This window comes from Engraulis encrasicolus, chromosome 12 (genome assembly GCF_034702125.1).
Source record: "Engraulis encrasicolus isolate BLACKSEA-1 chromosome 12, IST_EnEncr_1.0, whole genome shotgun sequence".
In the NCBI taxonomy this organism is placed as follows: Eukaryota; Metazoa; Chordata; class Actinopteri; order Clupeiformes; family Engraulidae; genus Engraulis; species Engraulis encrasicolus.
Window position 1 is genome coordinate 22,864,979 of NC_085868.1, and position 12,297 is coordinate 22,877,275.

Consider the following 12,297-nt stretch of genomic DNA (forward strand, 5'->3'; position numbering starts at 1 on the left):
GGCCACCACAGCCAGGGCCGCTGACAGATTTTCCTGGGCCCAGGACAAATTCTTCTGCACAGGCCCCTTACCCAATGCATACGATGTAATGGGAACCCAATTCTGGCCCCCTGTCTGTCTCTCTGGGCCCGGGACAACATACCCCCTTTGTCCCCTCTTGTCGACGGACTTGACCACAGCCACAGACAGCGGGTAGCCAGGCAGACGGTAGGCTGAGTGAGTGAGTGAGTGAGTGAGTGAGGGAGCGAGGGGTAATAATAGTGGCACCAGCTGAGGAGAGGAGAGGAGAGAGCCAGGCAACAGGTGAGCTCCCATGAGTCTAAATATGGCCCCCACTGTATAGTAGCATGGGACCTGGGGACATGGAACATAACATGGCGGGCTTTGAGCCTGTGCCAACAGCATGGAAGGAAGCCGAATTAAAACGGTTCTCGTCCTCGGAACAGGAACAATAACAAAACAAAACAAAAATTCATTCACCTGCCATGGTTACGGTAGTTATAGTGTGTGGCAAGTGCGGTCTCTCCCATTGTGAATGAAAAGCCTTGAGGGGACGGATGTGCATAATATGCACGTGTGTGTGTGTGTGTGTGTGTGTGTGTGTGTGTGTGTGTGTGTGTGTGTGTGTGTGTGTGTGTGTGTGTGTGTGTGTGTGTGTGTGTGTGTGTGTGCACGTGTGTCTGCGTGTGCACGTGTGTGTGCGTGTGTGTGCATGTGTGTGTGTGCGCATATGTGTGTGAGCGCGCACGTGTGTGTGTGTGTGTGTGTGTGTGAGTGCGCGTGTGTGTGTGTGCGCGTGTGTGTGAGCGCGCGCGTGTGTGTGTGTGTGTGTGTGTGTGTGTGTGTGTGTGTGTGTGTGTGTGTGTGTGTGAGAGAGAGCGAGAGAGAGAGAGAGAGAGAGAGAGAGAGAGAGAGAGAGAGAGAGAATGAATTAATAAATGAAAGAGAGCAAGTAGCAAGTGAGGGAGAGAGGGCCTGCATGAAATTTCATCACACCAGTGTTCTTATTCATACCGAGCCTTGGGTTGTGGTGGTGGTTTACAGTAAAGTGATTCTTCAGGCATAGCCAAGGCTTTTTGAGGATGCAAACATTTGTATATGCAACCTCAACACCTGTACTTTGATTTACAAGGAGCTTTTGAGTCAGAAAAGTGAGAAGTCACAGTAGGGTGGCATGTTTGTTGTGTGCACATTTTATGGAAAAAAGTGATCACATGATGTGAATACATGATGAGTTAAGTAATAAATCAGACACTTACCAGAACTGCATATGTATGTTTTGCATGCCATGTGTTTTAAAAATAATGTCTTTACATGAATCCCAATGCGGTATCAGAAAGAAGGGCTATATTCTCACTATGAGCAGGCTACTGTAGGCATCATCACACTGGTAGATCAAACGCACTGCACTGGCTGGCGATGACAACCGACTTATAGGTTACATTTCTCATGGGGCCTATATATAGGTTATGGATAGGCGAAATACAATAAATATAAATATGAAATGCTCTTAAATTCTTCGAGGAAACATACTTTGGCACCAGGTCAAAATATATGTTGCCGTCTGTATAGTAGTTGTCCTTGCTGGGATTTCGAGAGTAACCTGACACCAGGAAGACAAGACGTTTCCCTTGACGCACGCTGTGCATAACAGACTTTCGTTTAACATTTGCTGTTGTGCTTGAATTTAAATGCAGCTTTAGAGTGTATATTTTGGAGGAATATTTTTAGGAGTGGACGTCCGTTCTTTGCGCAAAGCTCTTTTGTTCTATTGTTATAACACAGAAACTTCGATGATTCAGGGTTCCGACCTGCCTCGGTAGGCGTTGCTCTCCCTGGTATATTAACAAGTGTAAAGACCCCGTTGCCGCTCAATCCCTGCATCCTCACTCGGGAGCACACCGAGGCGAACACCAGCACTCTTTCACCTACACACACACGAGCGCGCAGGCACAAACACACAGACACACACACATTGAGAGGACTTGGGCGAGTTAGCTTCTTTACACGGACGTATTGTTTTACAGAGCCGGGAGATTTTCTGGGGTAAGCACACTTTTATAATAACAAACTAAACTGACTGTGCTTTAGAGATTGCTATCGTGGTTTTCTGCACTGGGACTTCAGTTTCTTTTTCTTCTGAAAGAGAGAATTCTGGAATGCAGCGAGGGTCTGATGATCTCGCCACCATCAGCTCCCATTAATTAATGTGAAGGCATCTTGGCTCGCGCAGTGTGTGGCATCGAGATTAACAGTGGCTACCATCACGGGAGAATTGTTCGCGTCTTTAGATTAGACGGCATTGTATGTATGGGACAGATAAGATAGGAGAACTAGTGTGCGCCGTATTGAACAGCGCACGAGACGAGTGGCTCAGAGTGATTTTACATCGCTACTAGGACAGGTAGAGAGACAGAGGTAGGTTTTTTTTTCTTTGCCTTGTGTGTTGGTTGGCTATGCGTTTTAATTATTAATGCCTTAAATGTTGAATTTTCTTGACTATCAGAGTATTTCATGGTCGCCTGTCTGCAGTGTTTTCTTTCTGGTCTTGTAACCTACTTAGAGAGCGCATCCCTGTGTGTTAGGGAATTTTTATGTTACTACATTTCAGATTATATTTTCGCTGGATGTTTCTGGAGGGGTGCAGATATTCTGAAATTAAAATTTACAATATCATTGGACGGCACGTTTCAGAATCAAACGCAGAACTGAAGCTGGCAAATAGCATAGTCTTGTATCTGGAAGCATCATGACCATCTATAAAAGAGGGATGACACATTCAAGGACGGATATGCAGAGAGAGGTGGAAGTGGGAGAAAGGAGCATGAAATAGTGCGACTGGCGACAGACTTTAGACATGGAGCCAGAGAAAAATGTGTGTTTCTGTGTGTGTGTGTGAGAGAGAGAGAGAGAGAGAAAAAGAGCGAAGGAGAGAGAGAGAGAGAGAGAGAGAGAGAGAGAGAGAGAGAGAGAGAGTGTGTGTGCGTGTGCGTGTGTGTGTGTGTGCGTGTGTGTGTGTGTGTGTGTGTGTGTGTGTGTGTGTGTTTGCGTGCGTGTGTGTGCGCGTGCGTGTGTGCGTGCGTGTGTGTGTGTGCGCGTATGTGTGTGAGTGTGTGTGTGTGTGTGTGTGAGAGAGAGAGGGAGTGTGTGTGTGTGTGAGAGAGAGAGAGAGAGAGAGAGAGAGAGAGAGAGAGAGAGAGAGAGTGTGTTTGTGTGTGAGAGAGAGAGAGAGAGAGAGAGAGAGAGAGAGAGAGAGAGAGAGAGAGAGAGAGTGTGTGTGTGTCTTTGGTGGTTTTGGCTTGGTTCGGGGAGGCAGTGGTGGCAGCCGGTGGGGTCCGCACAGGGAGCTCTTTGTGCGGTGGTGCGTGCTGGCTGCCTGGGGCCGTGGGATCAGGTGAAGGGGGCTGGTGACCACAGTGGTGTAAAATCAACAGATTTACAGCTCCAGAGTTTCAGGAGAGCTGGAAGGGTGGTGCACCACCACCACCACCACCACTACTACTAGTAGAACTGCTACTACTACTGCTACTACTGCTTCACTCTGTCAAAAATGTGATCACACTACGAGAGTAGAGCAAATAAATCATAAACTGATAAGAGTTACAGCATGTGCACATTGTGTTTCCAAGGGATATCCCTCAATGAATTCTAATATAGCAACAGTGAGATAAAATCAACCGCTTTACAACGGCCGAGTTTCTGGGGAGGTGGATTGGTGGAGGGAGGGGAGGGGTCAGGTGGTACACCAGTCACTACTACGGGACTCACTAATTTGACGCCCTTTCGGTACTGATGTCTTAAGTCATACAACCCTAATCCTAATCCTAACCCTAACCTTAACCCTAAACCTAAACCTAACCCTAACCCTAACCTTAACCCTAAACCTAACCCCAACCCTTGCAATCGCTTGTTTGAAATGTGACGTAAGACATCAGTACCGAAAGGGCGTCAAACTAGTGGGTTCCCACTAACTACTACTGCTGCTACTGCTGCTGCTGCTGCTTTTCAGCAGAGCGGGTTTTATGGCACCTGGAGGGGCAGGTTAGGCATTACATTCAGCTTGGGCCAATTACCGTACTCTGTCCTGTGTCGCTGGTGCGTGGCAGAGTGGATGGCTGTAAAGGTAGAGGTGTGTAGTAAGAGGGGGTGTGTTTGTGTGTGTGTGTGTGTGTATGTGTGTGTGTAGGTGTAGGTGTGTATGTGGAGGTGTGTAGATGTCCAGAGGGCGTGTATACCGTGTGTGTGTGTGTGGAGGTGTGTGTGTGTAGGTGTGTTGATGTGTAGAGGATTTGTATAGTCTGTGTGTGTGTGTGAGAGAGAGAGAGAGAGAGAGAGAGAGAGAGAGAGAGAGGGAGAGAGAGAAATGGCACGAGGCTGTCTTTGTTTTCGTTTAACCTCTGGCTAGGAGGCTGCTGTCTGCATGGTCCACACTGATTAGGCCACACAGGTCACGTCGGGGCGTCTGTCTCCACTGCTCACGTTACTCATAACCGCATTAGTTTTAAGGCTCCATCTCTGTTCAGAGGTCACGGCAGCTGGCTAATTTCAAAAAGAAACAAACAACAAAACCGGCTCTCTAAATTGGCTGCAGTGAGAAGGTCTAAATTACTGTGCAAATCATTTCAAACTCAATCAAGCCACTCTTCTCTCTTTGGTTTGATTGTTACTATTTTGTAGTACTTTTTTTTTTCTTTTTCTTCCAAATTCAGTCTAGTGAGACTGAGCATGGTGTGGATTCTTTTTGCCTTTTCTGTATTTCCTTTCTTTCTTTCTTTCTTTCTTTCTTTCTTTCTTTCTTTCTTTCTTTCTTTCTTTCTTTCTTTCTTTCTTTCTTTCTTTCTTTCAAGTCCTGTACCATCCCCTTCCTCCCATAATCTCAGCCCTGTGTATGTGAGTGCACCTCAATAGCCAATAACCTCGTCTCTCGCGTTGTATTTGAGAGAATATTGCATCGGACGAGCTGGACCTTTCAACCCTGTGCTGTCATAGAAACGGCATTCTCTTGGCCCCTTTTCATGTGCGTTGAAGCGCGGAGGGCCCCGCACCGTCTGAAGTGTCTGGGGGCCCTTTCATGACCGAGTCACCTCTCACCTCTGGGGCCGTGGCTGAAATAGACACTTATCTGTTTCATGGCTTTGAATTATTTGCAGTTTAAAAACAGTTAAAAGCGCCTTAGGATGTTGTTGTTACATGTGACACTGGCAGACCCTCCTCTGTCCTTTATTCTGTAAAGTGTTGAATGCCTTCGCGTTCCACTTACCACTATGTCCTATTGAAAGTCATGTGTTTAGAGGGAAGAAATTCTGACTGCTGGCACCTCAGTCCTGCAAGCCAAATGGGTTAAGAAAGTGAAAGTGACTGGAAGAAAATTACAGAGAATCTCTTAGTTCGAATGAGTCCTAGAAACCAATGCAAGGCATCGAAGTAAATTCAGTGTTGCCATTCACCCCTCTTCAGCTTCATGAACCACTGAATGATTTTGGAAGAATACATTTTGAGATTTTGACTACGCAGTGTTATGTCACTTACATACAAATGCTGGTGATGTTTTCCCTGATGCTTTTTCAGTTCTGTGTGTCAGTCTCGTCAGGTGTGTGTCTGTTCTTCTTGAGCATATGGTTTGCGCATCTCAAGGGGTGAGGTCAGCAGCAGCTCTCTCTCTCTCTCTCTCTCTCTCTCTCTCTCTCTCTCTCTCTCCTGCTGTGAGCTTCCTCCACGCTCCATCATGCTCCATCCTTCCTCCCAGCAGGCATGATTTAGGCCCGTTAGATGTGGCAGATTCGTCTCAGATGTGTGGATGATGCTTGGCGGTGGTGCTGGTACTGGTGCTGCAGCCGTAGCGGTGCTGGTGCATCAGCCCCTTTTTATTACTTCACACTTTGATCCTCATGGCCAAGGGCCGACGCTAGCCTCCCTCTCTCTCTCTCTCTCTCTCTCTCTCTCTCTCTCTCTCTCTCTCTCTCTCTCTCTCTCTCTTTCTGTGTTATTGGGAGATTAGGAGGGAGCCTGGGAAATGTCTTTCTTCACGCTGGCGCTGCAGCGGGCGCTCAGGGAGGGAAAACATTCCTAGGGAGCAGCAGGAGTTCCTGTCCCTGGACACCTAACCCCAGAGTGTTTTGAAATGTTTTGGATTATGCCCCGTTAATTTTGTGTAAATAAACCTGCGCTTTTGTTATGCATGTCTCCCTCCGGCCTGTGCATATTTGAGACAGATGTTGTTTCTGGTGTGCTTCTTGGGGGGGGGGGGACAAGTGGCATTGGAAATGACACAGTGTGACCTCGCAATGATGGTGGCATGGCAAATGAAGGACACACACACACACAGGCTACACACAGGCCACACATGCAGTGTATGAGTCCTTGACTTGACACACATGTCCTTGACAGCATGTGTGTATCCTATGTGTGGCATTTATTATATGCGTGACCTTGACTCATAGATAACCTGCTAACATATATGAATATATATCTTGAACATATATTCAAGAGCAGTATGTGTCCTGCAATGTAGTAGTTAAGACATTGAGCCATTTATCCTGCAGGAAATGAAGCAGATTTTCTGAAGGAAATTGTGTAGATTTTATGATCGCCTTCAAATTTTGTGTAAGTCCGCTAGTAGGAAGGAAGGAACATCCAAAGGTGTACACTGTATACAGTAGCCTAATAAAACGTCGCTGTATTTTATTTAAAAAATGATGTTGAAGGAAATACTAGGATACAAAGGATTCTAAGCAAGCTTTATTATCTTTTCCAGATTTCGTTGTGGTAAGCAAGAGAGACAGAGTCAGCAAGGATGAGCTACGCTGAGCTGACGGACCTCCTGGGCCTGCTGGACGAGTTCAACATCACCATCCACGACGACTCGGACAACATGTCGTCGGTGGAGCGCTGCGTCTTCGGCTTCAGCCTGAGCGCCGTGCTCTACTCCCTCTCCGTGCTCTACATCTTCATCTTCCTCACGGGCCTGGCGGCCAACGCCGTGGTGGTGTGGGTGAACGTGCGCACCGAGCGCACCAACCGCTACGAGACGCACCTCTACATCCTCAACCTGGCCATCGCCGACCTGTGCGTGGTGGCCACCCTGCCCGTCTGGGTCAGCTCGCTGCTGCAGCACGGCAACTGGCCGTTCGGCGGCGCCATGTGCAAGATCACGCACCTGGTCTTCAGCATGAACCTCTTCAGCAGCATCTTCTTCCTCACCTGCATGAGCGTGGACCGCTACCTGTCCGTGGTGCTGTTCGGCGACGCCGACAGCCGCCGCAAGAAGATCGTCCGCCGCCTCATCTGCATGCTGGTCTGGCTCCTGGCCCTGGTCGCCTCGCTCCCCGAGAGCTACTTCCTGGACGCGGTCAAGAGCCCTCACTCGGAGCAGACCGTGTGCAAGGCCACCTACCCCGGCGAGCGCGAGTGGACGGCCGGCATCCAGCTCAGCTTCAACATCCTGGGCTTCGCCATCCCCTTCCCCGTCATCTGCCTCTTCTACTTCCTGCTGGCCCGCGCCCTGTCCTCCTCCACCGACCCCGAGCGTTGCCTGAGCCGCAAGATCATCTTCACCTACATCATGGTGTTCCTGGTCTGCTGGCTGCCCTTCCACGGCGTGCTGCTCATGGAGACGCTGGCCGTGCTCAACTTCCTGCCCTTCAGCTGCCAGCTGGACCACTTCCTGGGCGTGGCGCTGCAGGTGACGCAGTGCCTGTCGGTGGTGCACTGCTGCATCAACCCCATCATCTACAACTTCATCAACAAGAACTACCGCTACGACCTCATGAAGGCCTTCATCTTCAAGTACTCCACCAAGACCGGCCTGGCCAAGCTCATCGACGCCTCGCGCGTCTCCGAGACGGAGTACTCGGCGGTGGACATCCACTCTCCGCTGTGAGGAACCCTGAGGAGAGATGGCAAGCTGGAGGAGGACTGTGACTCGCAGTAGATCGCAGAGAGGACTGGAATCAACTCGAACTCTTTGAAGAATTGATGTGTGTAAAAATCAGCTCTGTATAGTCCAAACATGTGTCAACATATGTGTAAAACGAACTACAGAGGTGACATTCCTGGCCATACTCATTTTACTTTTATTTTGTAAATGGGTCCCTTTTATACCTGTGACCTACGGACTAAGAGAACAGCTTTTGTTTTCGACTGCCGTGACAGAAGGAGGACTGCTGGGTAGGACTTTTAACGAAAAAGCACTTGAAGAGAGTTTCGGCTGAAAGTGGTCTGTGTGCAGGGGCCACAGACCTGTAAAAAATGGCCATTAAGCTCCTATCAACCCAAAACACGCACACACCCCAAACCCAGTCTCCAACATGCACACACATACACACGCACGCACGCATGCACACACACACACACACACACACACACACACACACACACACACACACACACACACACACACACACACACACACACACACACACACACACACACACACACACACCTCCCTCCTAAACTCACTTCTCTCTCCATTGGAGCCAGACATGAGTTATTTAGGCTCCACATGTCTGTTTATCTACAGCACTCAAGACCACTGGTGTACCCCGCCGTCAAGACTCCATTACCGCACACTACACGCACACACACACACACACACACACACACACACACACACACACACACACACACACACACACACACACACACACACACACACACACATACGCACACGCACAAGCACACACACACACACACTCCCTCTCTCTCTCTCTCTCTCTCTCTCTCTCTCTCTCAAACACACACACACACACACACACACACACACACACACACACACACACACACACACACACAAACACACACACACACACAAACACACACACACACACTGTCAAACAGGCCAGACTTGACTGGGCTGGGCTGACACGTCCGTCTGTCAGCTTTCCACAAGGACTTGAAGGACATGTAACTGTAATGGAAATGGAAGGATGTAAGATGTCTGATTGGATGTTCAAACCTGTTGATAGAAACCCAGAGGCAGCAGCAGGTGCTTTTGAGACAAATGTTGTTGTTGTTGTTGTTGTTGTTGTTGTTGTTGACATTCATTGTTGTTATTGTTGTCTGTAAAGGGTTTTGTGAATGTGATGTCAGAAAATGCGAACACATCAGAGAAAAAAATAATATTATCCCAAATTTGGGATACATTTTGTAAAAAAAAAAAAGAAAAAAAGACATGTCAGCAGGTATTGTCAGGCAATGATGTATTGTGACAAGTATTATGATGTAAATATTTTGTAAATACGTCATATTTATATATTCATTTTATATATTCTTTTTATGGTGTATTCATATGTTTTTAATGTGATGCCACAAGTAAAAAAAACCAACGATTTATATAAATGCATATTATTATCAAAAAAGCACTTTTGTCTGTTTTTCCTTTTCTTGCTCAGAGAGCAGACAAGGGGAGGTTTTCATACATTTAATTTCATGAAGCCAATTGGAGCCAATTTGGATTGGAGCCAATTTTGGTCCCCTAGGTAGGGGAAATTCTTTCTCTGCATTTATCCCATTTGGACTAGTGAATCACATTGAAGTACACACACTAGTCCGTAGTCAAATATGTTCACCTCCTTCATACATGCACATGTCTTCACACAAACCCAGGTTTTTAACTTGAAATCAATATGGTATATCAAACAGTATACCATAGCCACACTTGGGACTTTGCACAAGTACAGCAGTATATTTCTTCTTTTTTCTTACCATCAGAAGGCATCCACTGTGTGTGTGTGTGTGTGTGTGTGTGTGTGTGTGTGTGTGTGTGTGTGTGTGTGTGTGTGTGTGTGTGTAAAAATACAAGAAGAGGTGACAATAATTAATATGGTGTACCAAACATTATATAGTATTGGCACACATGGGCTTTAGACAACTATAGCAGCGGTATGAATAACCAATACTTTAAAGGATAGTTCCGGCGTAAAATGAAAGTTTCACCATCGCTTTCCCATGCCACATAATGTATCTAATGATGAGCCATTCTGGGCAATGCTGCGCCGTTATGGAGTTAGCTAATTTTAAGCTTTTTGGCGAAAAACGCAGCCAATGCATCACGGCGGGGCCAATTATAGACCTATTATTTTCTGATGTTTCCCAGCTATAAACAACCTCAAAAACGCTACAAACTACATCACAAAGGTCTCGTCAATCAAACTGAGGCATAGAGAAGATAATCGGACCACAGTCTTTCACTGGCCAGTGTTTTCAGAGGTGTCTCACTGTTGCAACTCTCTGACCCGGATGCAGGCTACTCAATCAGGTGGCTAGGTAGGCTAAACATGGTCCGCGGTTCTTACACCGGCTGCGACCGTAAAATGAAAAGCTGGAACCCTGACCGTTTTCACCGACTGCCACTGTCTAAACCAGCCATATTACGGGAATGGCTAATAGCATCAGAAGTGGACAAAACTGACATAAAACCCCGGAGGGATCGCGACTACCGTGTGTGCAGGCAGCAGATTTGAAGAGTTGTATGGAGAGTACCGGTGGCAGATGGACACTCCCAACTGAGACAACTCCCGGACGTGTAGCCCCAGGTGGTTTTATCACTCCCAGACGTTCGATCAGGTAGGCAGACTACTCTTACAAAGTAATTGCAACATGGTATAATATAACATGGATTCAACTTTGTAATAACACACTACTGGTGCTGTACTTACATTCTAGTACGACTTTATAAAATTCCTCCTGTCCTCCTCCGTTGCGTAATGGTCCATCTGACCTCGCGCGCCCTGGTTAATTAGTGTCTACTTCACTGAAACTACTCTAGCATGCTTGACATCAACCACATCAAATGCCTCAGGTCGCACAATTTCACAATTTCACTTGCCATCCCGCGCTAGTTTGTTTTGACAGTTTATTTATCTCCTGTAGTGGGCTACATTTACTGCACCTGTATGCCTTCCCAAAACAGAGTGCTTGCTGGCAAAGACGCGCGGTGTTGCAACAAGTTTCACAGATTCACAGACACTCAAAATTCATGAGCCAGACACATTTACACATGTTTCTCTCTCTTCAAACATACCTCCATAGCCATGCGCCTTTTTGGTACAGCATTCATCTTTAGACGGTTTCGTTTAGGTGTTCCATCTCCCTTACTCTTCTTGTAGTCATCATCCTCGAAATGCTCCCTCCATACACGGTTGTAGCGATCCCTCAGGGTTTTTATGTCAGTTTCGTCCACTTCTAATGCTATTAGCCATTCCCGTAATATGGCTGGTTTAGACAGTGGCAGTCGGTGAAAACGGTCGGGGTTCCAGCTTTTCATTTACGGTCGCAGCCGGTGTAAGAACCGCGGACCATGTTTAGCCTACCTAGCCACCTGATTGAGTAGCCTGCATCCGGGTCAGAGAGTTGCAACAGTGAGACACCTCTGAAAACACTGGCCAGTGAAAGACTGTGGTCCGATGATCTTCTCTGTGCCTCGGATTGATTGACGAGACCTTTGTGATGAAGTGTGTATCGTTTCTGAAGTTGTTTATAGCGGGTAAACATTGGAAAATAATAGGCCTATAATTGGCCCCACCGTGATGCATTGGCTGCGTTTTTCGCCAAAAAGCTTAAAATGAGCTTTTAACGGCGCGGCATTGCCCAGAATGGCTCATCATTAGATACATTATGTGGCATGAGAAAGCGATGGTGAAACTTTCATTTTACGCCGGAACTATCCTTTAATGCCCCTTTCCAACTATCAGAATGCATGCATTGCACACTGTACGTCAGGGGTCAGCCGTTTGCGGCCCTTGAGGCCGTTGTATCCGGCCCCCGATATAGTTTTAATGTTATGCAGCCTCACATGAAATATGACATATTTAGTAAAGGAAACTTAGAAAATATATTTGCAATACAATTAACTTATATCCAGTGGACCTAGATAAGGTGGGTTCTGTTTTAAAGCTAGCTGCCTTCAATAAAGGCCTAAAGTGCAGGAAGAAATCCTGTTTTTTGCTCATAATACGGCCCTCGGAGGACTTTTACGGCCGTCGGATGAATTTGAAGTGGCCCCTGGAATGAAAAAGGTTCCCCACCCCTGCTGTACGTTAACACACAGGAAGGGGAGACACAAAGGGTCTTCAAAAAGAGGAAAAGAGGTGCCATAATGAAAGCCAACTGTACAGATGTATCCCACTTGGCCTCTGTGGAGACAGCTTTGTAGTGTGTGTGTGTGTGTGTGTGTGTGTGTGTGTGTGTGTGTGTGTGTGTGTGTGTGTGTGTGTGTGTGTGTGTGTGTGTGTGTGTGTGTGTGTGTGTGTCGGGGTGGGGGGGGGGGACCAGGTGTTGCAGTAGTCAACAGACAGAGAC

General features: G+C 47.1%; 1 protein-coding gene across 1 annotated transcript; it reads left to right on the plus strand.

Annotated features, from left to right (window-relative positions):
- Positions 1-1,886: 1,886 nt before the first annotated feature.
- ackr3b (atypical chemokine receptor 3b) lies at positions 1,887-8,342 on the plus strand. The gene is made up of 2 exons (XM_063212587.1): positions 1,887-2,046; positions 6,755-8,342. The coding sequence occupies exon 2, from the start codon at positions 6,794-6,796 to the stop codon at positions 7,877-7,879; it is 1,086 nt and encodes a 361-aa protein (XP_063068657.1). The 5' UTR covers positions 1,887-2,046; positions 6,755-6,793; the 3' UTR covers positions 7,880-8,342.
- The last annotated feature ends 3,955 nt before the right edge of the window (positions 8,343-12,297 follow it).

What these genes read in the sequence shown, in the direction of transcription:
- ackr3b (XM_063212587.1), top strand. Translation starts at nt 6,794, where the DNA reads ATGAGCTACGCTGAGCTGACGGACCTCCTGGGCCTGCTGGACGAGTTC.